This window comes from Ammodytes marinus (assembly GCF_949987685.1).
Source record: "Ammodytes marinus genome assembly, chromosome: 4".
Taxonomy (NCBI): Eukaryota; Metazoa; Chordata; class Actinopteri; order Uranoscopiformes; family Ammodytidae; genus Ammodytes; species Ammodytes marinus.
Genome location: NC_137233.1, coordinates 25,674,395 through 25,698,531, shown reverse-complemented (window position 1 = coordinate 25,698,531; position 24,137 = coordinate 25,674,395). Strand labels below are relative to the sequence as shown.

Sequence of the window (24,137 nt, the reverse complement as noted above, 5' to 3'; positions counted from 1 at the left end):
TAAACGTACGTTATAGCCTATGAGTGCTTTATGGTGGTTATCCAACATTTTTTGTGTTGTTGTTTGTCACACAATAATTAAATTATATATAGGCTATGTTTTGTAACCACTAACCACACTTAGTTTTAAGTTGTTCAGTTGTGAGCAGCTCCTAAATTCCTTTATTATACAGAAATGTAGTCTCTATACAATGACTGTACCGACAGTAAGGGATGTTCAGTTCTTCGAAAATAACATACACAAATCCACCAAGGGATGTACAGTTTTTCGAAAATAACAAACGCTTTAACTGATCACTGTGCGCCGTGTGCGCGTGCGTCCTGGCGCAGTGACGTCTCTGTCCCAGAATGCAGTCTGGTAAACAGACATGGAAGCACCAGGTGAAGACCTCCACAGAGGCTGAGCACCGCACTCGCTCTTTCCCACCGTCTCCTGTCTCCTTTGCCCAGTGCATCCGGTTGATATACATCTACCTGGTGTCACGTCCACGTCTGCATCACCCAGAGCCTTGGTAAGAGTGAATTAGTTGTCGTTCCGCGACGACTGCTAACGGCTTGTGCTGTGCTGTCAGGCTCCTGCCAGCTTCCCCGCTAACGCTAGTCATGGCTGGCCACAGGCTGCAGCTAGCAGGCTAATGTAGCCACCAGTGCTCTCTAGTAACGTTTGTACCAGTCACAGACCCACACTGGAAGCAACCTGTTTTCATGCCATAACACCAGATAGACATGTCTCTTTTTTTAACCCACATATCGTTTCTACGCTTAACGTTTACTTAACATTTTCTTATACTTGTGCGAAAAAAATGTTAATGTACGTGAGTGTGGGTAGTCTGAGCAACGCTTGCCAATAAAACTGCTGCCTCTTGTTGATCTCTGCTAGCTCCGGTTAGCTAGCTAAGTGGGTTGTCCTGTCAACTTGTGCACCTACTTGTCAATGACAAGTACTTCGTTTCCAAGTAAATTGCATACTGGTATACCTTTGACATTCTGGCCTCCTAGAGCCCATACCACGATTGGATTCAGTCTGAGTAACGAGCACAGTGGCATGTTTTTAATAGAAGGATAGCAGGCTGTTGTATTCTACTTTTACTTCAAAGTCGTAGTGATGATCAGTGTTTATAGAAATGCACAAAGGCTGGGGGAAAATTCAATATTATCTTTTGACTCGATCATGCCATGACCGAGTCATTTACTATTGTTGTCAGGTTAACTATGCAGAAGTACCATACAACCCTACTTCAAAAATACTGAAACATCCTTTTAAGCCTAAGAAATTCAGCTGATTTTGAAGGCAGTTTATTTGAGTCTTGCTTTTGATGAACAGCCTTTGAAGAATTATGGAAACTTAAATCAATCTAAAGTAAATTGTTATTAATACATAGTCATCGTTATATGCATATGCCATAGTATTCTAAATCCATATTACCCCTGATGCTGAGTTGTCTTCTCTCAATGTCTATGTGTGTGGCCTTCTGTGTGTCTCCAGACTTCCTCTTCAGTGTGTGTGGCAGCCAGCGATCACCAAAACTGATGAGGATCTGCTGATTGAGTTAAAATATCTTCCTTTTTTCTTATTTTGCCAAGGTAAGATCTCACAGCCACTCATAAATCCAAACTCTATTTACAATTACTATTTTCTATAGCTGCACAGTAATGAGAAGTTGTTGTATAGGGCTGCTTCCAGATTGTTTTCAGTTAAACGCACAACAAAAAAACATGTTGTGCCTGTTTTTGTTTTACTATTAATGTAGTCATGATAAAAACCAATGTGCAAAAAAGTCCTTTCCCTTTGTTACTCTTACATGATCATACATGGATGGTTAAACAGTACACACACACACACACACACACACACACACACACACACACACACACACACACACACACACACACACACACACACACACACTCACACACACACACCCAGTAATAGTTTTGCACACTGGAAAAAATAATGCCATGTGAAAAAAGTTAAAAACTTTTTTATCACTACTTTTCATCACAGTTGCGCAATGTAAAAGAGACACTTTTGCAGAAAAGTCCTTTTCAAGCAAGATACCTGCCTGAAAACATTTTCACATTACAGTTGATGTCAAAAGGGGGGGGGGGGGGTTATTGAGGAAAGCCTGTGATTTCTATCTGTTAAATATTAACAATCTGGGATGGTTTGTAAAAGAAGACTACACTTCCGGCCCCATCCCAGACCTAAGGTCACTGCTGCTCAGCGAGATGGACTAGCATTAGAATGATAACCTAAATGTTTTGCTAGTCGAAGCTATTTGTGGACTGGTAATGACAAAAGAACTGCTGGTCTTCCAAAGAGCCCTACCAAAAATGTCATCCACGTACTGTTGTACTTTGTGGCAAAGGACTAAATGGGTAAGTTACACATTAGACTGAACAAATATCTGATGCATTCCTCTTGAATAATGCTGTTAATGTTTTGGGGTAAATCTAACTGTGTTGTGCCTTGTATGTATTTGAAATCCTTGCAGAGTATTACCATTGACCCTCTGTTTGCTGAATGTCACGCAAACTATTTGTATAGTACTTTAAAAGGAAATTACAAAGGGAGTACATTTTGAAATCTATCAGTTCAATGTAACGTGACATTTAATTGACCCAACCAGGTATCCTGGATGTAATAAACTGTATTTTAATTAAGGTCAACAGTGGGTTCTAGTTTTGGATATATTGGCTCCAGTAAACGATCTGAATGTAATCTTCAAGACTTCCCATAAGGAACGTATGAATCATGTTGTCAAAGATGAGGTCAACCTCAGTGTTTTGACCATTTTAACAGTAGCAGTTTACATTAGAAAGCGTGCACTGTGAAGCTCAACATCCCCATAGTATGAAGAACCTATGCAGTTAAAAGGTTCAGTAAGCGGAATGGTCAGTTTAGCTAACTTCCTGTCAGTTACAGCAGTTAGCAGTTCCCTCCCTCGTCACCACATTAATGCACTGCAGTCTTCAAACAGCGAGTTATCTAGCATCATCCCAGATAAGTAAGTGTGATAAAACATGATAAAAACCATCAAAACAGACATTGGCAAGGATTTTTACCTGCTCCGCCATTGTAGGCACATAAATATTCACCCATCTGTCGCTCTGCGCGTGCACCGGCAGTGAGACGGGTGCCGGTTTGTAGCGTTCTCTCTTGTGATTGGATATCAGTTTCGGGATCCCCGAAAAAGTTTATTTGCCGATTACATGCAGAGCGGGTGACTGAGAGATCGGCTTTATGAAACGCGCACGTTATGTAATTTATCACTGTATGAATAAAGAGCGATTTAACACTTATATTACCATAAATAAATCGCTTACTTCACCTTCAAGTCAATAGTGGACTCTGGCCTGTCCATGTCTTTTGAAATACTTAGGATAAATCAAGAAGTGACAAACATAAAATTGAAAGGAAATACAATAATGTTTTTCTCTTAAGTCAGTGGCAAAACCTGCAGTACAAGTGTTTTCTAAATTTAGTGTTGGTCTAAAAAGAAAGCCTTGTTTTGAACTGCACACTTGAAACTAGCAACAGAGGGTCAAGGTCATTCTTGCTCAAGGCTCAACAGGATACACGGCAAACAGGAATACATTCAGATGTTCTACCATTTATTTGGAGGATATCTTTTTGCAGAGATTCTTCTTTTGATCTCAGAAAAAATAGACTGCACAGAAGGCTGTTTGCACTGTCCTTGTTTGTCTGTTCAACTGACAGACTTTTTACGTCTTAAGAATTTCTGATGATGTGAGATGGAAAAGAGAATTAGTTATGTAGATCCATCCACAACTACACCATTCATTTGAAACAGGAAGGGCAGCATCAGATTAAGAACAGAGGTGTGTATGCCATGTGTAAAGCGGGTTCCTTTGTCTCTATAATAATAAGCAGTCTCTTTTCTGAATGTTTTCTGTGGCAATCCACATAAAGAGATCCATTTTGTCATCTTTTTTCAGTTGAAATACTGTATGTGCATCTTTAGGATAGAGTACAAACATTTCATTTTGAAAGTAAACATTAAGACAGACAACCAACACAGCTAAAAGGTTAAGGAACCACGGGGGAAGCTGTTCCAAGGCAGTCCTATCTCATTGATGCGATGTTCCTTTTAAGACATTTTGTTGAATTAACAGCAATGTAAGCTATATCATTTGGGTCTGTCTTTACCTAACCCTTGAATGGCAAACTAACAGTCACTGATCCATCATCCATTAAGTTCAAATCAACTTGCTTTTAAATGTTTCTTCTATATTGCTGTGTGTGAGTATTCACATAAAAATAAATATCTCAAGGGAAAGCACAATACATAGTTACTGTGCAACTTGTTGATCAGAACATCTAAAAAATGCACATTTGTCCAACAATGTCTGTTGTTTAGTCTGCATAGTAATCTTGAGCTATAGGATTGAGGGAAAATATGTTTGGATGCTGTCATTGCGAAAATGGGACGTTTTAGTTTTGGTGTGCCTGCGGATGTGTCTCGTCATAGCAGATAGCATTGAGATTTAAACTACTTTATTTTCCTTAACATGCAAATTAAGAAAGAAACCGAATATGTTGCCTCCCAAAAGTCAACGCACGATCTGTGATATTCAGAATTCCCATAAGACTGGTGCAGACTGTAAAAGGCATATTTTTTGACAGACACATGCAATTATTTAATTTAATTATATCATCCAATATGAAAAACGCAATTCATAGGATGTTGAAATGGAGAGGTGCATTTTTAACAGCTTACTAAATATTCCAAAATATAAACATGCCCTTTGCAAGGAATGCTATCATACAGTCACATACTGTTAAGCCAATTTTATAATTGTAGGCTACTGCAGTAGTGCTATACTGCATTCATATAGCCTAGCCTAGTAAACTATACCATAGGTCTACTTATTTATATGCATCATGCATAATTGTCTAAAATAGATTATAGCATATCATACTAGCCTACACATTGCTGTGTTACCATAGTGAACCAGAGCTTATTCATGTGTATTCTGTCATATTTAATAAACATGGTTTAACATGAACCAGCAAGCTGAGTAGTTAAAGGCATCGCATGTTAAATAGATTAAAGCTAATGCTAACTAACTAGCCAGGGACCCGTAAACCTTGAGATTAAAAAAACTGACAGTAAATTCGGTAGGCCTATATGCCATATGTTGTATAAGCTTTTTACTTGTTGCTTGTCAAGTGGCCATTCAAAGAGGTTTTTTTAAGGGGCGGGTGCGGTGAAACAACACGCGGTTGCCCGTCAATCAGTGAAAAAGTCCACCTATCCCGAGCCCGACCAACGCTGACTCTTGTGTTGTTACATTGTAGCGGAAAGAATGTCGGAAAGGGCCGAGGATGACGTCAGGGGGGAGCAGCGCCGAGCGGCCAGGCAGCAGCTGAAGCAGCAGCAGCAGATCCAGCGGGGAGAAGGCTCCACAGCAATGGCGACTGTTGCGGAGCGGAGATCATTGCCTAGTCCAGAAATAATGCTGGGACAGCCTTGGAGCAACTGGGTCGACGCCACCAAACTCCACGGCAACGACGGTGAGTTCCCCAGCGTCCCAAATGTGCGCGAGGAAGCGAGGTGGAGCGCGACAGTTGCGAGTCCTGTCCTTTTTTTTTGGCCGATTGCATGCAGTTTTTGGTGGAATATGAAGAAACGCTACTGGTAGCAACAGCACGGGCAGGCAAGCAAGTGCAACTATTTATTTGTCTGTGTGTCGGATCGCCTCATTTTCAGGTGCTGAATTGGAGGAAAGTTTCAAAGACTTCGGGAAAAATCGAGAAGCCATGCGTTTGTGCAGAGAAGGTGAGTGTTTTTTTTTGTCTGTTGGGCCAAAGGTGTATTTTTGTTCTGCAGGTTTGCACAAATACATGGTTTCAGACAGTTTACACGCGTTATTTTGCCAAAGTGTACACCTACTGTAAATTATTCTAGTCATGAATTGACTGTTCAACCGGATATAATAAGTGAAACTAGTGTCTTATTCGTGCTGTAGTTAATATTTACATCTGTGGTAAAATAACTTATTGGTGAACACATGCCATAGGCCCAAACATCAACAACAATGTCCTAATCTGTTTGAAAAAAATATTTTTAATGAACTTTATTTTTAAACAACTACATTTCTGCCAATTTTGGCTACATATGAAACCTCCCACCATATTGCATGTCTCCCCTGTCTTTAGGCAACTGCTAGGTTGTTTGCTTGACAATTTCAAGGTAGTTAATACTTTGAAAATTAATTATTTTAAACCTCTTACTATTCAAATAATGACATTGTCTTTTTTTAAAGCCTCTTCTTTGTTATAGTTCTGTTAAACTGATGGGAAGTTCTTTAATATATGGCTTGTCCTATTTCACATTCAGCTTCAACACAAAATATAACCATCAGTGAAGTTGTTGTTACGTGTCGGGGTCCATACTGTAAGCAAAGGAAACGTTGTGAACAAAATGCTTAATTTGAAAAAAAATTACTCCGATAATAAAAATGCTAGGGTGAATTTAATCCTGTGAGTAACTACCATCTCGGTTATGACAGGACACATTGTAGTTTTCACCATTAGTGCTTTTGAAGGCAGATGTTCATTCATTCTGTAATAGGCAGTTACAGGGAACGGGACAGCCATGACAGACTAAAGGAAGAAGGACACTGTCTGAAAAAAACCCACAAAGTCAGAAGCACACATCATCATCTTTCTTCTGAGCCACAGACTGATGTTTCAGAGCAGTTTGAGCTTAATTTTTATTTTTGGATGCGCCTCGATTAGCGTTGGCTGATTTGTCCTGTTGACAGGCCTGGATTTAGAATGAGCCTCAGCACAAAAGTGAAATGTTATTCAACAATAAAATGGCATCTTATTTATTTACGAATCCACAATCGTGCACTCCCAATTCCCAACTCACTGAAACATTTAGATATTACACATTAGAACGAACAATTTGACAGGATAAGTTGAAGACTAACCTGTTCATCTCACTCAGAACTGAATACATGATGAATCCATTTTCACAACAGCGATACAGTGATTGTAGTCCAATGCTCTGTTGTTAAAATGAAAGGTTCTAAAATTGTTCAACCCTCTCAGAAGCATACAGTCACAAAGATGTTGTTTCTTGATTTGTATTTTACACATTTCTGCGACACGACCACAGCTACATTGTCACTTTGCAGAGAGGACTATTATGAGCAGGGCAAGTCAAATGTGACCTTGCTGTTTTGTGGCGGTCACGGAAGCTACTAGGACACCAATATTAAGAGGCGTCCTTTTCTTTTCAACTCTATTTCAGAACCAAGTATAGTATGAAAATAAATGTATTCTCTATTTTCCCCACCTAAAATTCTACAGAATTTAACTTGGCAGGGAAAAATGGCACTAATTAAGCAAAAAATCACAAGGATCATCTTCAGAGTCGGACACTTAACACACTTAATCATTAGTTCTCAAGCCAACAACACAGTGTTCACTCTGATGTGAATGGTCACAAAATTTGAGTCGTCTTACTGAGGTGGCTCCTAAATAGACCACCTTTGGTCACTAATTTGGAATGACTGATTATGGTTGTCTTTCATGCTGTCTGAAATCTATTTGCTGAACAGGGTCTCCGTCTGAAGTTATATCTCAATGAGATACGGTTGCAAGGAAAGATGGCACATTTCACTACGGTCACATAATTTTTTTCACAGGCTGGATGATTTTATCAGTATGTGTCCAGCTGTAGTTTCTTTAAAATCTCAATGTGTTTCCGTGAAGGAAAAGGTTATCTGCTGGCTACTTGACAGGGCACGTTTTGCATCTGCATTTCTTCAACAGTAGTACCCGTGTGCAGGGAAATTTGAGTTTTCACATATCACACAAAATCCTTAATATGGTGTGAGATCCATTTCACTGAATACACCTTGGCAGTGTAAGCAGATGTCTGCTTTGTGCTAAAGAAATGATGTTCGTTAGTGCACAAGATCATTGTATCTCCAGTTCAGAACAAGGCGGAGAGACATACTGTCTTTTAAATTCAATGTTGTGAGGTCACTTGACATAACTGGCTTGAAACACGTCTCCATCATGTAGCAGCGTCTGTCAGTGACAGTTGCCTGTGTCATTGGGCTGATCAACTCATGCTGCTCCTGGCAGAAGTGTGCGTGTGTGTTCTGTTCATAGAATGTTGTTCTGCGTGTGTTTGTATCAAGTAGGGGTATTATGAGTGGATGACTACACCTCTCCGCCGTGACTCACCACCAGAATTCTCCTGTGCTGTAACCGTCATTCTAACGCACACAGATGATTCACACATTGAAAAGATGTATGGCAATTAATGACGATGCCTGGCGAATTCACTCATCATCCGTCTCACTTTTTTAATACATATTTTTACAGCAGCGCCGTCACGGTCAGGGATGCTTGGAAATGTAGTGTTGGTGTCAGCCACAGGTCAGATTCAGCCAGCGTGTGTGCTGCTCCGACTGAGGCAGCCGGAGCTGCTGCTATTCCGTCTAGATCATTCATCACTGCCATCGACGAGGATGCTGAAATTAACTGGACTCTCTTTCTCTTCCTCTGTCTCATGCTCAGTCTCTTTTCTCCTCCTCTGCTCACTCTCTTTGTCTTGCAGTGGCCTCGGCCTGCTTCTCTGCTCTCTTCCTCACTGTGTTTTTTTCTCCATTCTTGGCTTGGCTCGGTTGTTCTACCTCTTCTTTCTCTTCCACGATGACTTCTCTCTCTCTCTCTCTCTCTCTCTCTCTCTCTCTCTCTCTCTCTCTCTCTCTCTCTCTCTCTCTCTCTCTAAATACCCTATTCATCTCTTACTTGCACAAGAAGGAAACAGAGATTGAGAATGGGGCAGACACAGTGGCGTTGGACCCCTTTTCAAGTCAGGCCATTTTAGCGGTACAGTTTAGTCCGTGCCAGGGCCTTGAATGCAGAGTGGCCGGGCGATTTGTGCCGGGGCTGCTTTTATAGTTGAGCAAACCGTTTGGACAACGCTCAGAGTGAACAACAGCAGAAGTTTGTGAATGAGTCCGGTTTGACCTTGCTTTTGATCCAGCAAGGAAATGTGGTTGGCCTGTTGGACTCCGCAGTTTTTGGCCCATTTCAATAAAGGATCTTGGAGAAGGTGGATTTTATAATGGAGAATACATGGGAAGTTATTGATTCAGCAAATATGTGAGCTCTCTCATTACAACTCCCTATTTTCTAGTGGTACTGGAGACTTGCTCGTAGGGGGGGATTGTATGAAAACAGGCATGTAGAACTGAAAAGTTATCAAGATCTTAATCCACGTTCCTGATACTGCTTTAATGGCTAACACTTCTGCAAGTGGACACCAGTGAAGTACTTCCCCTCAACATCACATTTATGCGCTTGTACTTTTTGCTGAGTAGTCTAACCCAGGCCTGTGCGCCTTGGCAGTGTGCCTCCCTACTCAAGTTCTATAATTTACACGCTTTTGTCCATTAAGTGTAGGCATGTGGCATTTCTTTGTGGCAGAACCCAGTCGTTTTGAAAATAAGTCTTTTCACTCCAGTGCAGTTGAAGGAGACACTTGACTGAGTGGCTTCAGACAATCGGCAGGCATTAAGTAGCATTGGGTTTGTTAACTCATTCACACAAGACTGCCACTCAATGAGAGGGAATCCGCCAGGTAGGTCCTTTTTAAATATGATCGTCTTTGCTAATGGTCCTTACCGGTCCTTCCAGACTTAGCCAGTGAAGTTTGGAGAACCCTTGACAGCCCTGGTGGAGTACACAATTGGAGAGGGCCTCCACTTATCTCCTTTTCCTATCCTGTCTTCTGCTCATCTCATCAAAATGCCCTGGGCAATCTCTTAATTAGCATCCTTAATGAGGTGCTTTCTGGTTTTCTCCGCCAGGCAAAATTTTGATCACATTGTGGTGAGGAGCGGTGTTTCCCTCAGATTTGTCTCCGAGTGGCTTGTGGAGTGGTAGTGTTGGTTGTTACTTTGGGGTTGGAAGAGATGCTAGAGCTGCATACAGAACATGTTTGTAATGATGATTAAGATGCACTTCCATAGTGGCATTGTTTTTATCTAAGCAAAAACCCAAATATATTCAGTATCACACATCACATAATACCCTCATGAGAACCAAATCTCTCGTTTGTCGAATTGCAACGAATTGAATGAATATTAAGAAAATGCCAGGATGAAATGTATGAACATATTCTGGATTATGAATTAAAATACAAGAAAGAGTTTGAGTGACTCTAGGTGTAGGTGCCAGAAGGACCTTTGGATCGCTGGCTCTGGCATGTTCCTGCTCCTTACCACTAGGACATATTCTCTAGGATGAATGGGGACTAGTATGTAGTGATCAGTATGCTATGTATGCTAGTGTGCTGCCAACTCAAGCGCCAGGTGAGCACAGGTCTATTTAACTCGCTCTTATTGACATGTGCCCTCTGTGGTTGATTCTTCCCCTTTGTACAGACATGCCCATATTTGGCCAGTGTCCCGCACAGGACGACTTCTACCTGGTGATGTGCAGCCACTGCAATCAGGTTGTGAAGCCCCAAGCCTTCCAAGCACACTACGGTAAGTTTAATGCACACACGTGAATATGCATGCATACAGTACATTCGCATGTCCCCTTTCGTGTAGAACCATGCAGTTAGCTTTTAAGAGTTTCTGAATCTCATACGTAACCCCATACAAGAATGGGAAGTGGAAGTGTGGAAAGTAAAGACGGTAGATCAGTAAAGATGAAATGGAAGTAACAAATTAGTTTTCCATCGTAGGAACGATATACCCCTTTAAGGCTGGCGGTGATGCTTCACACATTAACACACTCAGTGATATTACTTCTCCTTCCGGCTTTGTATTCCCCAACCACTCTTCCTTACACCGTAACCTGAGAGGGGACTTTGATTTATTTATTTAACTCACCATCAGCGTCTCACTTGTGCGTGCATGTTCACAATTCCCCTGTAAATATTTGATGTGGCTCTTTGGGTCTTTGCAGTAATGTACTTTTTTAACGCTTACAGCTAAGATCCGATTCCAGTTTGTGTGTGTTTCAGTGCATTGGTTTTCCGCTGCTTCGTAAATTAAGCAGGATCCTTTGACTACAGTACTTAAGTAAATGGGTGAATTATATATATGTGAATATAATGATAAAGCATCAGTGTGTGTCTTGTTAAGTTCACAAAAGCCCACAGTCCCTGAATACACACTCACCTGCCACTTTATTTGGTACACCGGATCAATTTCTTGTTAACTCATATATCTTATCAGAAAATCACATGGCAGCAACTCTATGCATTTAGGCATGTAGACGTGGACAGGACAACTTGTTGAAGTTCAAACTGAGCATCATAATGGGGAGAAATGGGGTTTAAGTGACTTGGACGAAAATGCCTTGTTAAGACAGTGGCCGGTGAGTGTGTATATGAGCTGTCTGTTAACTCAGCTCATTGCCACGTAGTGGTATGGAAGTTGCATTGACGTTGTCCTTTCATGTTGTGAGCTTTTATATAAAACTTGAAAATAGAGTAAATGGAAGGGGACAGGAATTTTTTAAAGTTGGTTCACATGGCCTTGTCCTGACAGAAATGTGATAGCTTCCTTCCACTCTTATTAGCATCAGTTTTTTTCATCCTATCCTACACTGTCCGCCATTATCAGATGTCCCTGATTTGAGTATTTTAATAACTTGTTTTGGTCAAACATGCATATTGAGTATTTGTCACTGAATATTTTACAGTGGCGTGCATGAAGTGTGACAGTAATGACAGTTGTTTTTGTCAGCCACAAGAGGGAGGTATAATAGCACATGGCTCATAGAGGAATTGTTTGTTCTACTGAAACACTTCAACACTTGAAAGAAAAAGAAAGAACTTCTCCCACACTCTTAAATAATGAAGAGTGATTCGCTGGTTAGACCCCTCTATTACTTGTGAACAACAACACATTCAGTTTTCTCTCCCGATACCAATTTCTTTTCCTAAGGATCTATCGAATACAATCTTGACAGCAAAACAACAAGGCACTATTATGGTCCAGAGATGGATGTTTCGACTGAATGTATATAATTGATGATGGAAATACAAAACTGTACATTGACACTAGTGATGAAATGATGACGAATCATCACATCTAGCCTTTACCAGATCCACTTCACACTTGTAACTGCTGATTCCAACTCAGTGGATTGCATTGATGCATCTATAATAACTAGAATTGTTCACCATAACCTGTATGCCACTGAATTATTGTTTAGATGTAATTTGACAAATTGATGAATAAGCAGCTAATAGTGCCTCCCTTGACTAACATCAAAGTTGGACTATTTTCCGTATCAATCACTTTTTTGATGAATCCTTTCGTCTATAAAATGTCAGAAAATAGTGGAAAATGCTGACCACTAGTCCACACCATTAGTCTTGTTTTGTCTATCAAAAATAGTTGCCAATTCATTCCCTGTTTAATGGACACATCTCTGCAGCTCCACATGGCAATAGTTTTAAGGGAAATTCTGTGGCTATGCTACTGCGAGAGAGTAGAAATGCTCTTACTGTGGTTTTGCTCCTGTCTTACTCCCTTTGATATCATTATAGGGAGAGACCCCATGTGGCGTTAACACGGGGCAAAGGCACCGATCTCGGCACCCTCTAGATGGTCTCGATATGATTCTAGCGGGTTTCTTTGAGCCCATCTGTCTCCCGTTAGGTGTTTGTGCTTCTCGGCCGAGGTGGATCCCAGCATGGGGGACACTTCACCACAGCAGAACGGGAGGCTTTAAGCTCGTATGCCACTGTGTGCCTTCTCTGCACTTGATTCAACAAAGACTTTCACACATTGCCTTGGCTGAACAAACACACATTTCTGAATAATGCACCTTGAGCTTAGATAGCAACGAAACTCACCATAGTGTATCTATTGTGTTACATGAAGGTTATTATTTTATTTCAAATTGTGTACAGCAATGGCAGGCCAGGCAATGCTACGTCTTGAACATAGTGCTTGTAGGGATGACAGTAAGGTTGTCACCCTTGTCTGTTGATCTCACTCCCACTGCCAGGGATTCCCCTCAGCACTGAGCCCAACGAGTGGAATAGGATACTAAGGCTCCTCCTTTTTCTTGTTGTTCCTTTTTTTCTGTTGATTTCCCTTTTATCCCTCTTCAACTGGTGTTGGCTTTCTTTACTCAGTGTTAGTGCTGTTAGTGTCACGCTGGGGCTTCCTGGTGTGAGTGTGTGTGCAGGGTGTGCTATTGACTGTGACTGGGACAGACAAGACAGCAGGGGAAGGAGGGAGGAAGCAAAAGAAAAGGCTGCTAAGCAGAGGGTGGGGAGATATCTGGAGTGTGTCATGAATGGGTGTATAGAGAGGCCCTTACGTGAGAAGAGGGCACTCTCGAGAGCATTTTGGTCTCCTTGAAAGGGGAAATTGGACCAGGGCGATACGGTTGGATGAGTGGCAGTGGCAGCGCTATGCGTGTATGTGTGTTAGCATCCCCTCCACGGTTTCTGCAGCAACAAGCTTGTGTGGAGCTCACCTGCTGAGACTGAAATTTGGCCTGCGTCCCAGTTCCCAGCTACACCATGGAGTTAGCCCTGTGCAAGGTTAGCAAACAGGCCCACAGCTCACTGCTTTTCCATCGGTAGTTTCTGCTGTGGCGACTAATTAAAGCTGGGTTTAGCGACTCTTGAAAACGCTTGTTGTCAAAATCACTGTTGAAATCGGTGAATATATCCCAAGGATCCGCTGCCTGTATGTATTTTGTGTATGCTGAAACAAAATATGGTGTTAATACACAGCTTAGACTCTGTAAAGCTGCATTTTGTATACAGTGCCCCCCCTTTGTTGTTTACCAGTTAACAGAGCCTAGGCTGTGTATTGACTGGATGTTTTCTTTCAGCGCACACACAGTGCGGACAAGCAGCAGATCGTGAGGAGATATTCGCTGATTTTGATTTTTAGAGAACAAGCATTCTCCAGAATCTAGACCGTATGAAATGATTTTATTTTTACCATACAGTAGTGTAATTTATTTTGAGCGTTTCACTTTTTTGTTGTATGAGGTTACGAAAAATGGCGATTAATGAAAGTGTCCTTTGAAAGCCCAAACCCTTCTTCGATTATTGTATTCCTTTTTCCAAGGAAAATATATTTAGTTTTGGATGCAAGCATTTCCCAACGTGGAATATTATTCCTTTGTTCTATTTTTGTCTTTCATCCACAACTCAGTATCACGCTAATCATTTCTGCTGTCACGCTACCTTTTATCAGTTTGCACAGTAGCTGTTCTAGGAGGCTGAGGCAGGAAATTAAGTTCTTGACCTATTGGCTGGTTCTATTTCTGGCTGAGTTGGCATGAATCACAAACGCTGCGTATTTGTTGTCGAGGTAACTTGCTCACCACTGTCAGAGGAGGATTTCTGTGTCCCCATGTGCTTTCTCTCCTGACTCATGGACCAATATTTTTTTTCCTCCAAATTCATACATGTATATACTAGTCCATATAAATGTTGGGAATCTACTGTTGTTTCAGAGAGAAGACACAGTTCGGTCAGCAAGCAAGCCACCACCTCGCCCTTCCCCGTGTCGGGCAGGAACCGGAGCAGTGGACTTGGGCCCGGCCTGGGCTCGGGGGCTGTGGCCAGTGGAGGCATCCTCAGCCGAACTCCCGCCGCTGGATCTAGCTTATCCTCCTCTTCAACATCCTCCTCCTCCTCCAATCCTAAACTCCTCAAACCAGCCAAAGACAAGCTGCCAGGCATTCAGCGAAGAGTCCCCCTAGCACCCTTCAGGATGCTCCAGCCGGACAAGATGTAAGTTTCACTGGTGCCTCGTCTACATTAACACTTGGCTAAGGATGGTCTTGAGGTAGAAGAAACCCGCGCTATGTCCTTTTTTTTAAGATCATTTTTTGGGGGGGTGGGGCGCACTCTAACCACTACACCACAAGCCATGGTGTCCTTTTTACACTTCATCAAAAAAGCTGATTGTTAAATCTTCAGTACATAAATGATTTAATTAGGTATGCCCCAAGTTTTTTCAGCCCTGATTGTCGTCCTTGTATATCATATTTGGTATCTGCGGTTACTGATTCCAATCCGCTTCTTCAATTTACCTAAATGTTGAATAAACATGTATCCAAGACATTTAAATAACTGCTGTAGCTTTTAAATGTATTTAAAACATTTCTTAATAATCGAACACCCTGCAATCTGAAGGATGAAAGCTTGTAAAGTGCAATGTGGTGACTTTTTTATTATGGAAATCTCTTCTTTGAACCATTGTTTGATAAATGATGGATCATTTACAGATTTATGTTTTGTCCTCCCAGCCCCACCCATACGTGCACATCTGTCTCCTGCCATGCCTTTCTCACTGGCTCAGTGTTTCTAACTCTCAGCTTCCTCCTTGCGGCCCTCTTCATCTCTGTAACCTTCTCTTCCAGCCTCACCCCGGCTGTCAAGGTGGAGAAGATGCATCTGAGGGTGGACTCGTCCGCTAAGCTGGTGCAGGCCCCTTCTGCCCCCGCAACCACCCCATCCTCCTCCACATCCTCCTCTAGCACCACTGTGAGCTCCAACACTACCACCATCACCACCTCATCATCAGCCCTTAAAGCAGGCCTTAACTGTCCCTCCATACCAAAGCCTCCATTACTGGCCCCGGGTCAGATTCCCAATGGCAAGGGCCACCCCTCGGTCCTCTCAGACAAGAAGCAGGACAGCAGTGCCAGTAGCAGACGCCACGTTAACAAGAGAGTGACAGGTCAGTTTGAGGTGGAAATGGAGTAAAAACTGCTGTTCTAGTGTGGTGCACTCAGTCAGTGTCTACGTAAAGTTGCATATATCGGCTTATTTTACGTAACACAATTTACAACAACAGTTACCAGAGCAAGGGATTTTTGTCACAAAGTATGTACATTTTCCTGTTTTCCTCTCACACGCTTTTTCTCTGCCTCCAGAACGTGAGTTCAATCCAGATATCCACTGTGGTGTTGTGGATATCACAGCTCGGAAAACATGCACAAGATCGCTCACATGCAAGGTAATTATTCTCTCCCTGCTGTGCATTTGGGCTGTATGAACTGTTTATCATTTAAAACATAAAGCTGGTAATGTTCTACAGTTTTGCTTTTGTCAACAAAAATCCCATTTAAGGACATGATAACTTAGCTATTCTTTTATTTAATTTGTTTCCAGTGAATTGACCGGAAAGTCAAACTATTTATCTCTAATATTTCTCAACATTGTTTGACTAAAAAAAATTATAGGAATTTTCTTTTCATTTCTCAAAAAAGGATAAGATTGTGTTTCCATGGCAGCGGCTGACTGACATTTGAGGGCCAGTGTTTCTAGGACACGTGCTGTCAACTTTGGTGGTGCAGCACTGACCAGAGCACGACAGCCTTATGCAGCCTACTAGCATAGCCCTATATAGCCTGCAAACCTTCATACAAAAGTTTTTTTGCCTCCTGTTTTAAGAATGATATTGTCCCTTTGCAATGTTCAGCATGTAGGAGGACATGTTCTGCTGCTGTGTTTATATTATTCTCAGAATACTGGGGCTAGCAAACAAGGTTCACTAACTTTAACTCAGATAATGGAAACCAGTTAGCTTTCTTGCTAGTGCTAGCATTGCTTTGGATAGGTCCACACCTACTGAGTCATCTGCAGCTACTGCCTCAGTGTTGTTCATCCTGTATTATAGAAAGACAGGGGTCTACCTAGTGTTAGCTGGCTGTCTTTCACTGGGTCAGATGTGAATGTGTCTTTCAAAACTCAATAATAGTAACCTCAGCACTCCATCATTTATAGTGTACGGAGTAATGCAAGTGGGCTCAAATCACTGATGTGGCTACACATTAGCTGGTCTGCCCTCCTGCTGGTTGGCTGCCTTCATGGCCGTTTCAATTGGAGTGATATTGTGAATTTACAGATTTGCATAGATCAAATTATGAGTATTGACATTATCATCCTGTACCAAAAATGCACACCCTGTGGACAACACTAATGTAGCGGGCGTTATTGCAAGAGGCTATTTAGTTATTGTAATGTAAGTACACAACTCATTACAAAAACCATGTCACTGATTTCTTGACAATTGACTTTAATTAGTTTGACTTTTATATCAGGTCACAAAGACTGTATAAGCCTTATGTTTTGTTCTGTTTTTAAAGAGCTGGGTGCTGGGTAGATTTGGTGTGCCTTACACATTGAGAGAACAAAAACAACATTGTGCATGTTAACATACAATAATAAAGAAACCTGCCATCCAGTGCTACAGTGTGGCACATTAATGTATTTTTGATCGGCGCTCTGTGGCAAAGAGGTGTAAGCTATATTAAGCTTCACATTTACAGATAAATCTTTTTAAAGTAAAATCTCTTCATCGTTGACACAAAAAAACAATAGTTTCTCTGGGATGTTCTGTTTTTTTTTTTGTTTTTTTTCAGTCACAAATATATGCCATATCTGACCTTTGGCTTTTCCGATGTCCCATCAGACACATTCCTTAAGCCAGCGGAGGGCGGTGCCAGGACGGAGGAAACGCTTTGACACGTTGCTGGCGGAGCACAAGAACAGAACAAGGGAGCGGGACAGGGAGAAGGAAGTCCACCCACCCCATTCCCAACCAAACCCCTCTCTCAGGGACCCACACCCCTCCCCCCATCTCACCGCTGCAAATGATGCCCACCAGGTCGCTCATGGCAACGGCCCTGCCCCAGACGCCACTAAGCCTTTGCCACTTGGCAAGCCCAAATTTCACAGCCCTGGTCTTCCACGGTACGTCCTGGCTTGTATGTATGTATGTATTGTGTGTAGCGAAACCAGACTAACAAGCCTAATTAACTTACCGTACTTTTCGGCCTACAAGCCGCGACTTTTTCCCCGTTTTTCGACCCTGTTATTACACAGCACAGTATATATTCTGTAGCTACTAGGGATGGGCGTTAGTAATCGAGTACTCGAGTACTCCTCGTTTCAAATGATCTCGATTGGTGGATGAGGAAAATCGTTTTTTGTTTTTTTTAGTGTTTGTAGCCTTTAGGCCGGCCGGCGGGCCGCCCCTATTTTAAAATGTTATATACGTGTACAAAACGGATATAAAGTTTAACAAAATTAAATATTTTGATCCAAGTTAAATAAACTAAGCGTTGTGTCAAACAGAAACCGCAAATAACTGCCACCTCCATGCAGCGCAGCCAGTGTGTGGTCTCCACAGCACCGCGGAGCTGAATGCGGTGCTGGAAAACTTGGAAAGTCACCTAAAGAAGCCAGGCTGACTTCGGGCACATTCGAGCAAACGACATTTAAGAAGCCTTTATTATGGAATATAGGATTGAGATTCAAAAGCCGACCGGTGTAACGTTCCGTTAACGAGGAATTAGTTGCGGTAATTAGTCACGGACAGGAGTGAGCATTACGCGGTTGGATATACTACTACTTCTACTGCTTTGGTGAGTTATTTAGCCTATCTATGTGTTTAAATTGTAGGACAATAATTTTATTGTATTTGCTGCCCTTCTTATTTTAAATGTCTATTTTGATTGTTAGCCAACTACAGCCCATGCTTTTTTTCTCTCTCCACCGCAGACCTACTCGATCGGTTTAAATTGTGGCCCGCTTATTTAATTACTTTCAGTTAGGAAAATGTGTTTTAAACTTGTGGAAAATAAATCCTTAATATCATATGGCAACTGTGACTGTTTGACATAAGCATTGAGCGCTTTATTGCGGTCAACCGTTGTTCTGTAGACAGATGCGTTGCGTTCTAAAAATAGAAAAAAGTTTAACGAGGAATCGATTGATCCTCGAGGAATGCAAGCGATCACACGAGTAGCGAAAACACTCGTGCCCATCCCTAATAGCTACTATTGCACAAAATGGTAACACTTACGTACGTTATACAAATATGCAACTTGTTTGTTGAAATGTTAATAAATGGGAGCTTCCTCAAGCAGCCATCTCTTTCCCGACAATCCCCTCTGTGCACGAACTCTTACATATGGTAATTAAACATTATAACACCTGCGGCTTATAGTCCAGTGCGGCTTATAGTACGGAAAGTACGGTAAGTGGTGAAACACTACCAGTTTTTATGATTCAGATAAAATGATTGGCCACACTTATCTGTCCATCAGACTAAACAGCAGTCACGGAGGTGGTACCCCCGGAGATCCTGCAGTAGTCCATGATTCCCCACACCATCCCCAAACCACCCCCGATGGCTTTTCCAGACCCTCCAGTGACGAGGGAGAGAACGAGGAGCGGGAGGACAACGCTGACAAACTGGACTGTCACTATTCAGGTTATCACCCTCGACCGGCAGCTGTAAGTACACTCTACGATCACCAGTAATTTTAAATATAGAGGATTGTAGAAGAAAATCCATTATTGGTTTTAGAGTAGTGACCACTATTTGCTTTCTATTAATCCTTTTTACTATACTTCATAATTGTATACTTGTAAAAGTGTTCATCAGTTCCCTATTTTGTTCCCAGCACTGTACCTTTGGAAGTCGACTGTTTGGGAGAGGTTGTTACTCTTTCGACCGACGATGGGACAGAGTGCGATGTGCCCTAACTTCAATGATGGACAAGCATGTCAACTCTCAGATGTGGAAGTAAGTCTGTCCAGCTCAGACACAACAATCACCCTTCCTTTCTTATATGGTCAGAATCGTATTTTAAGCGGCCATCACTAATTAATGATTTTCTTCCCCTATCAGGAAAATCCCCTTGGCCTTGGAGAACTCCTCCTCCTCCCTTGCACCTGCTCATAGGACAAGCACAAATTCCCACGGTAGCACTCCTTCTTCAGGCTTCCTGGGCCCCCCTGCCACCTTGCCCCAGACTCCTTATAGCCAATCCTACGAGGGCAGGTCCATGCTCTCCTACGGGACCACCTTAAACGCCCGCAGCTCCCCACAGGGCGGGGCCGAGCACCCGGCCTACGGCATTACGCAGGCCCGACAAGTGTCTTCGTCGCCGCAGATGCCTTCAGCCCACTCGTCCTCATCCTCTTCGTCTTCTTCAGCTCCTTCCCTCGCCTCGGGCCGGGCGCTAAAGTCCCGTTCCTCCAGCAGCAGCACTACCAAGTCATCGTCCTTCAGGCCCAAGGAGATCTCCTCCACACCCGTCACCCCCAACTCCACTGGTGGAGCCAACAGTAACAGTAGCAGCACTAGTTTGAGCTCGGGGAAGAAGAGGAAGAACAGCTCTATTCTCTCTTCATCTCACGGCCCCTCTGAATCCTCCTCTGCTAATGCCAACTACTCTTCCTCCTCCTCTTTCAAGAAGAACTGTGCAAATGTCGGCAGCTCAGGAAGCACCTACCACCACGGCTCAATAGGTCCCGCCTCCTCATCGTCACTATCCTCCTCCCACAGTGGAGTCCACAGCGTGGGGCTTAACTGTGGCCCCAACGTGCGGACCAACTCACTCAGCCTCAAGGCCGAGCCCTCCGGAGGGTCGGCAGGGGGCTCCTCTGGGCCTCCAGCCCGAGGTCCCCCCTCTGGCAGCCCCGCAGAGTCTATCAAGCGCATGAGCGTGGTGATGAACAGCAGTGACTCCACCCTCTCCCTGGGGCCATTTGTCCACCACCAGTCCTCGTCAGACCACCACACCAGCTTCAGCCACCACTCCTCAGACGGCCGCCTGGAGGGCAAGAAGCGCAAAAGCTCTCCTGCTTCCAGCGGCATTAACAGTGGAGGAGGAGCAGGGGGACCCGGACCAGGGAGACCCAAAGTGGCCAAGTCACCTGCCATTAACAACATCCATGGGAAGCATGGGCGGAGCATTGCAGGGACGCCAGGGCTACCCAACAACTCCCATTTACATCAGGTAGGTTTTGTACTGAGCCTATCAGGATGCATTTCAGTATAAAGTGGAGATTTAAATAATTTTCCCCCAATTCCACATACTCTCAAGGCTGCCTGACACCTAGTGTTTAATGAGTTATAGTTTGTTGTGCCTAGGCTGTGTTCATGTTGTAGCTCAGAGCAAATATACAGACAAGTTACTTGACCATGTTTTCTTTCCCTCTTCCCCAGCCAAAGGCTCGTCCCTGACAGCGGTGTCCGGCTTCTGTGTATGAAACCGGCAGGCGGACGGGGAATAGTCCGGAGCAGTCCGCATACCGCTCTGGACTACATGAGGCCTTGTAGAAACCAACCCACATTACTCTCAGCTTCCCACAATCCTCAGGGTGGAGATGATCTGGACTGCCCAGTGAAGTCAATGTGGTCCTTACTATTTCTCCCAAAGCCATGTGTGTGTGTGTGTGTGTGTGTGTGTGTGTGTGTGTGTGCGTGTGTGTGGGAGAGGGGGGCGGTGGCGGCGGCGGCACTGTATGGGGATAGCGTGGAGCGCCATGGGGTCTAATGAGCAAGCCAAGGACCCCCCCACGCAAGTGTTGTCCCAGCACTCTGAGAGGTCTTTTGTCTGGTTGGAAGTAGGAGGAACAATAGCAACAGCCATGGGTCTCTTGAGCTGCGGTTCAAATCTCTTCGGGTTCAGGTTAAGGGCTGCCACTACAGGCCGTCATGAACTGGGGAGACAGCGAGCCCATCTCTTCCCTGTTTGTTAGAATGATTGTCTTGAATGTGCGTGTACAAGTATTTTTCTCATGTCAGATTCTGCTGGACTACTGGAATTTCCAACTTAATTACACCCCCAGCGCCTGATCTCAGAAGCCTTGGAAGGAGAGCAGGAGGAGCAGCAACCTGTTGCAACACTTGCAACACCTTAAACAACATACAATCACCTTGTTGTTTCACTTTCCGTTAGTCTGACTGTCTCTGGCGACGCGTCGAGCAACCTCGGGTTGCACGCCGTAGCCTGAGAGGAGCCCATAGGGACGATCTGGTCTGTTCTTTTATTATCCAGAATAATTATGCAAGTGTTACCTTTTTATGATTTTTCTTATGAGCTTTTTACACTGAACTACAAAGAGTATTTGTAGACGTGGTGGAGACAGTTGTGCTTTCAAATGTGAAAAGGACGCCTGATGTGCCCATGTGATTGAATCTTTGTCAGAGAGATGGCTTGCTCTTGAGGACACCTGTTAATTTTTCTGAATCTTTTCATTGTGCAAAATGATCGCCACAGTAGACCCTGCACCCAACTGTGAACAGCACTAAATAACTACATTCTCCATAGGCACTGCTTAGTTGTCCACAGAGCTAGCCAAAAGCTGCTTTCAGATTTGCCAACTGCTTTCTGTTTTTAATTTAATTTTAAACTAAAAGTTGGGCAGTCTTGCTCATGGAGCGGCGATGGTGCATTGCCCGTGTGGATATGAAGAAAATCAGTGCAAATTGTATTGTTATTGCCACAACATACCACATGTTATACTTTTTAACCATACAGCTGTGTGAACTCCACAGCTGTTGTGGGCAGATGTGAATTCTAATGTTTATTTTTCCTTTTGCATAGGGAATCAGGTATGGTACGTCTTAACTGGAGCAAACTTTATGCACGTCACCGGTCTTCTGTGGGTTTGGATTGTCCCGCCTATGTGTAACCACTACCCAAGCTCTGGATGTTCAAAGTTCCAATGCGTCACCGTAACACTAAGTTGGCGTGTGTAGAGAAAAGATTTGTCACAGTAGAACAGAAAGCCAAGCATTATACTCTGATCCTTTGTCAAAATTGAGTCTTAAATCAGGCAATACTGGCCCGCCTCATTGGGTCGTTTGCTTATTTGAGTCTTGATAGGGAATTTCTGGTGCAAGATTCATGAGATGGCTTACATGGGACATATTTAAACATTTGGCCTGTTGATTTTATGGAACCTCCACTGATGTCAGATAGTGTGGAAAGGTAGAGAAGACGTAGACAATTGAATTTTTAGCTTTTTCTTTCTTTTTTTTTAGCCTACGTATCAAACAAGTATCCCTATTTGAGAATACATATTTTGTTTAAAAAGAAGTGTACATAGTGAAATATGTATTTTTGCACAGACTTTTTTTGTACAAGCGGAATTTTTGGTACAATAAAAAAATACATTATTTATTTAATTAAAAAAAAGGAATAAGTCTGAGTGGTTCACTGCCAGGTCTGTATAATGCAATACGCCTATATGTAGAAGCTGAAGCATCTCATGAATCGTGTACTGAAACCTTTTAAGGAACAATGTTGGAAGTGTTGCCACTGTAGCATGTGTCTGTCAGACAGAGGATACCTTTATTCACTTTTCAAGGTCTCAATCACATGTGCTTTTACAAGACATTTTCTGTTGCCTATGACTCAACAAAACAAATACAGTTGCTATATGACCCAATTAGCCTGTGATTTTAAAATGTTCTGCAGGCTTGAAGCTGTGCCCATTGTCTAACCAGTTTCCATGGACTCTCCGGTCATACAACACTTTGTAGACCTTTAACACATTTCATGATTTAAACACTTTACGTTATTTTATAAAGGCGGAGGGGACTTAAGCAATCATTGCGAGGAAGATGAGCACTTCAAAACAGTCCAACTGCTTGCATTATCGTTGCCAAACAAGTAATTTGAATCACAGCTTTTAAAGAAATATCAAATTAAGAAAGTGCCTGAATTTGTGTCGCCCTGACTGTTTGAGTACAGTATTCTTTGGGTTGTTTTACCTTACTTGAATGTTCAAAGTGTTTAGGAGTTTGCTTTTAAATCTGCCTATGAACCCTAAATGTGGTTAAAAACCTGAGCTTGTCGGCTGCCCATTATGAAACACTTAAGTATTGTGTTTTTCTTTGGGGTGGGGGCACAGGTTTATCCAAGTTTTCCAGACCAGACGTCGAGAATTTCTGTTAGCGCCCTGTGGTTTACTAGGACTTTTGTACGCAAAAACCTTCAATCAAGTGTTTTGTTTACCCTCAAACTCGACTGACATCTTGACATCGTTTCCAGTAGACGGAAACACTGGGAGGATTTTTTTTTATTAGCACCATAGACTTGGAATGTGAAAGTGAGAGGATACAGCTTGTTTGGGAGGAAAAAAATGAATCCACCATTCATACTATGTAAAAGCGTGTATAGATTTTTTTTTGTATCCATTATCAAAATCATTTTCAGCTGGACTTATGTATTGGCTGCTATGTAATTCATGAACAAAACATAGGTTAGAATTAATATTTAAAGAAAAAAGATTGTATAGTATATTTGTTTTGTAACAAGTTTCTGTAAATAAA

General features: G+C 42.6%; 1 protein-coding gene across 1 annotated transcript; it reads left to right on the top strand.

Moving 5' to 3' along the window:
* Window positions 1-375: 375 nt before the first annotated feature.
* On the top strand, window positions 376-24,070 carry atxn7 (ataxin 7). Its single transcript, XM_080027007.1, has 13 exons — window positions 376-511; window positions 1,486-1,583; window positions 5,323-5,538; window positions 5,735-5,803; window positions 10,440-10,544; window positions 14,503-14,782; window positions 15,415-15,734; window positions 15,931-16,013; window positions 17,472-17,752; window positions 19,111-19,300; window positions 19,471-19,592; window positions 19,698-20,811; window positions 21,021-24,070. Exons 3-13 carry the CDS (start codon window positions 5,331-5,333, stop codon window positions 21,036-21,038), a joined length of 2,790 nt encoding a protein of 929 aa, XP_079883133.1. The 5' UTR covers window positions 376-511; window positions 1,486-1,583; window positions 5,323-5,330; the 3' UTR covers window positions 21,039-24,070.
* The last annotated feature ends 67 nt before the right edge of the window (window positions 24,071-24,137 follow it).

Bases quoted from the DNA above. Each gene is read 5' to 3' on its own strand.
- atxn7 (XM_080027007.1), top strand. From the start codon at position 5,331: ATGTCGGAAAGGGCCGAGGATGACGTCAGGGGGGAGCAGCGCCGAGCG. The intron at 10,545-14,502 runs GTAAGTTTAATG...CTGTTGTTTCAG, and splicing joins AGCCTTCCAAGCACACTACG to AGAGAAGACACAGTTCGGTC. The intron at 19,301-19,470 runs GTAAGTACACTC...TTTTGTTCCCAG, and splicing joins ATCACCCTCGACCGGCAGCT to CACTGTACCTTTGGAAGTCG.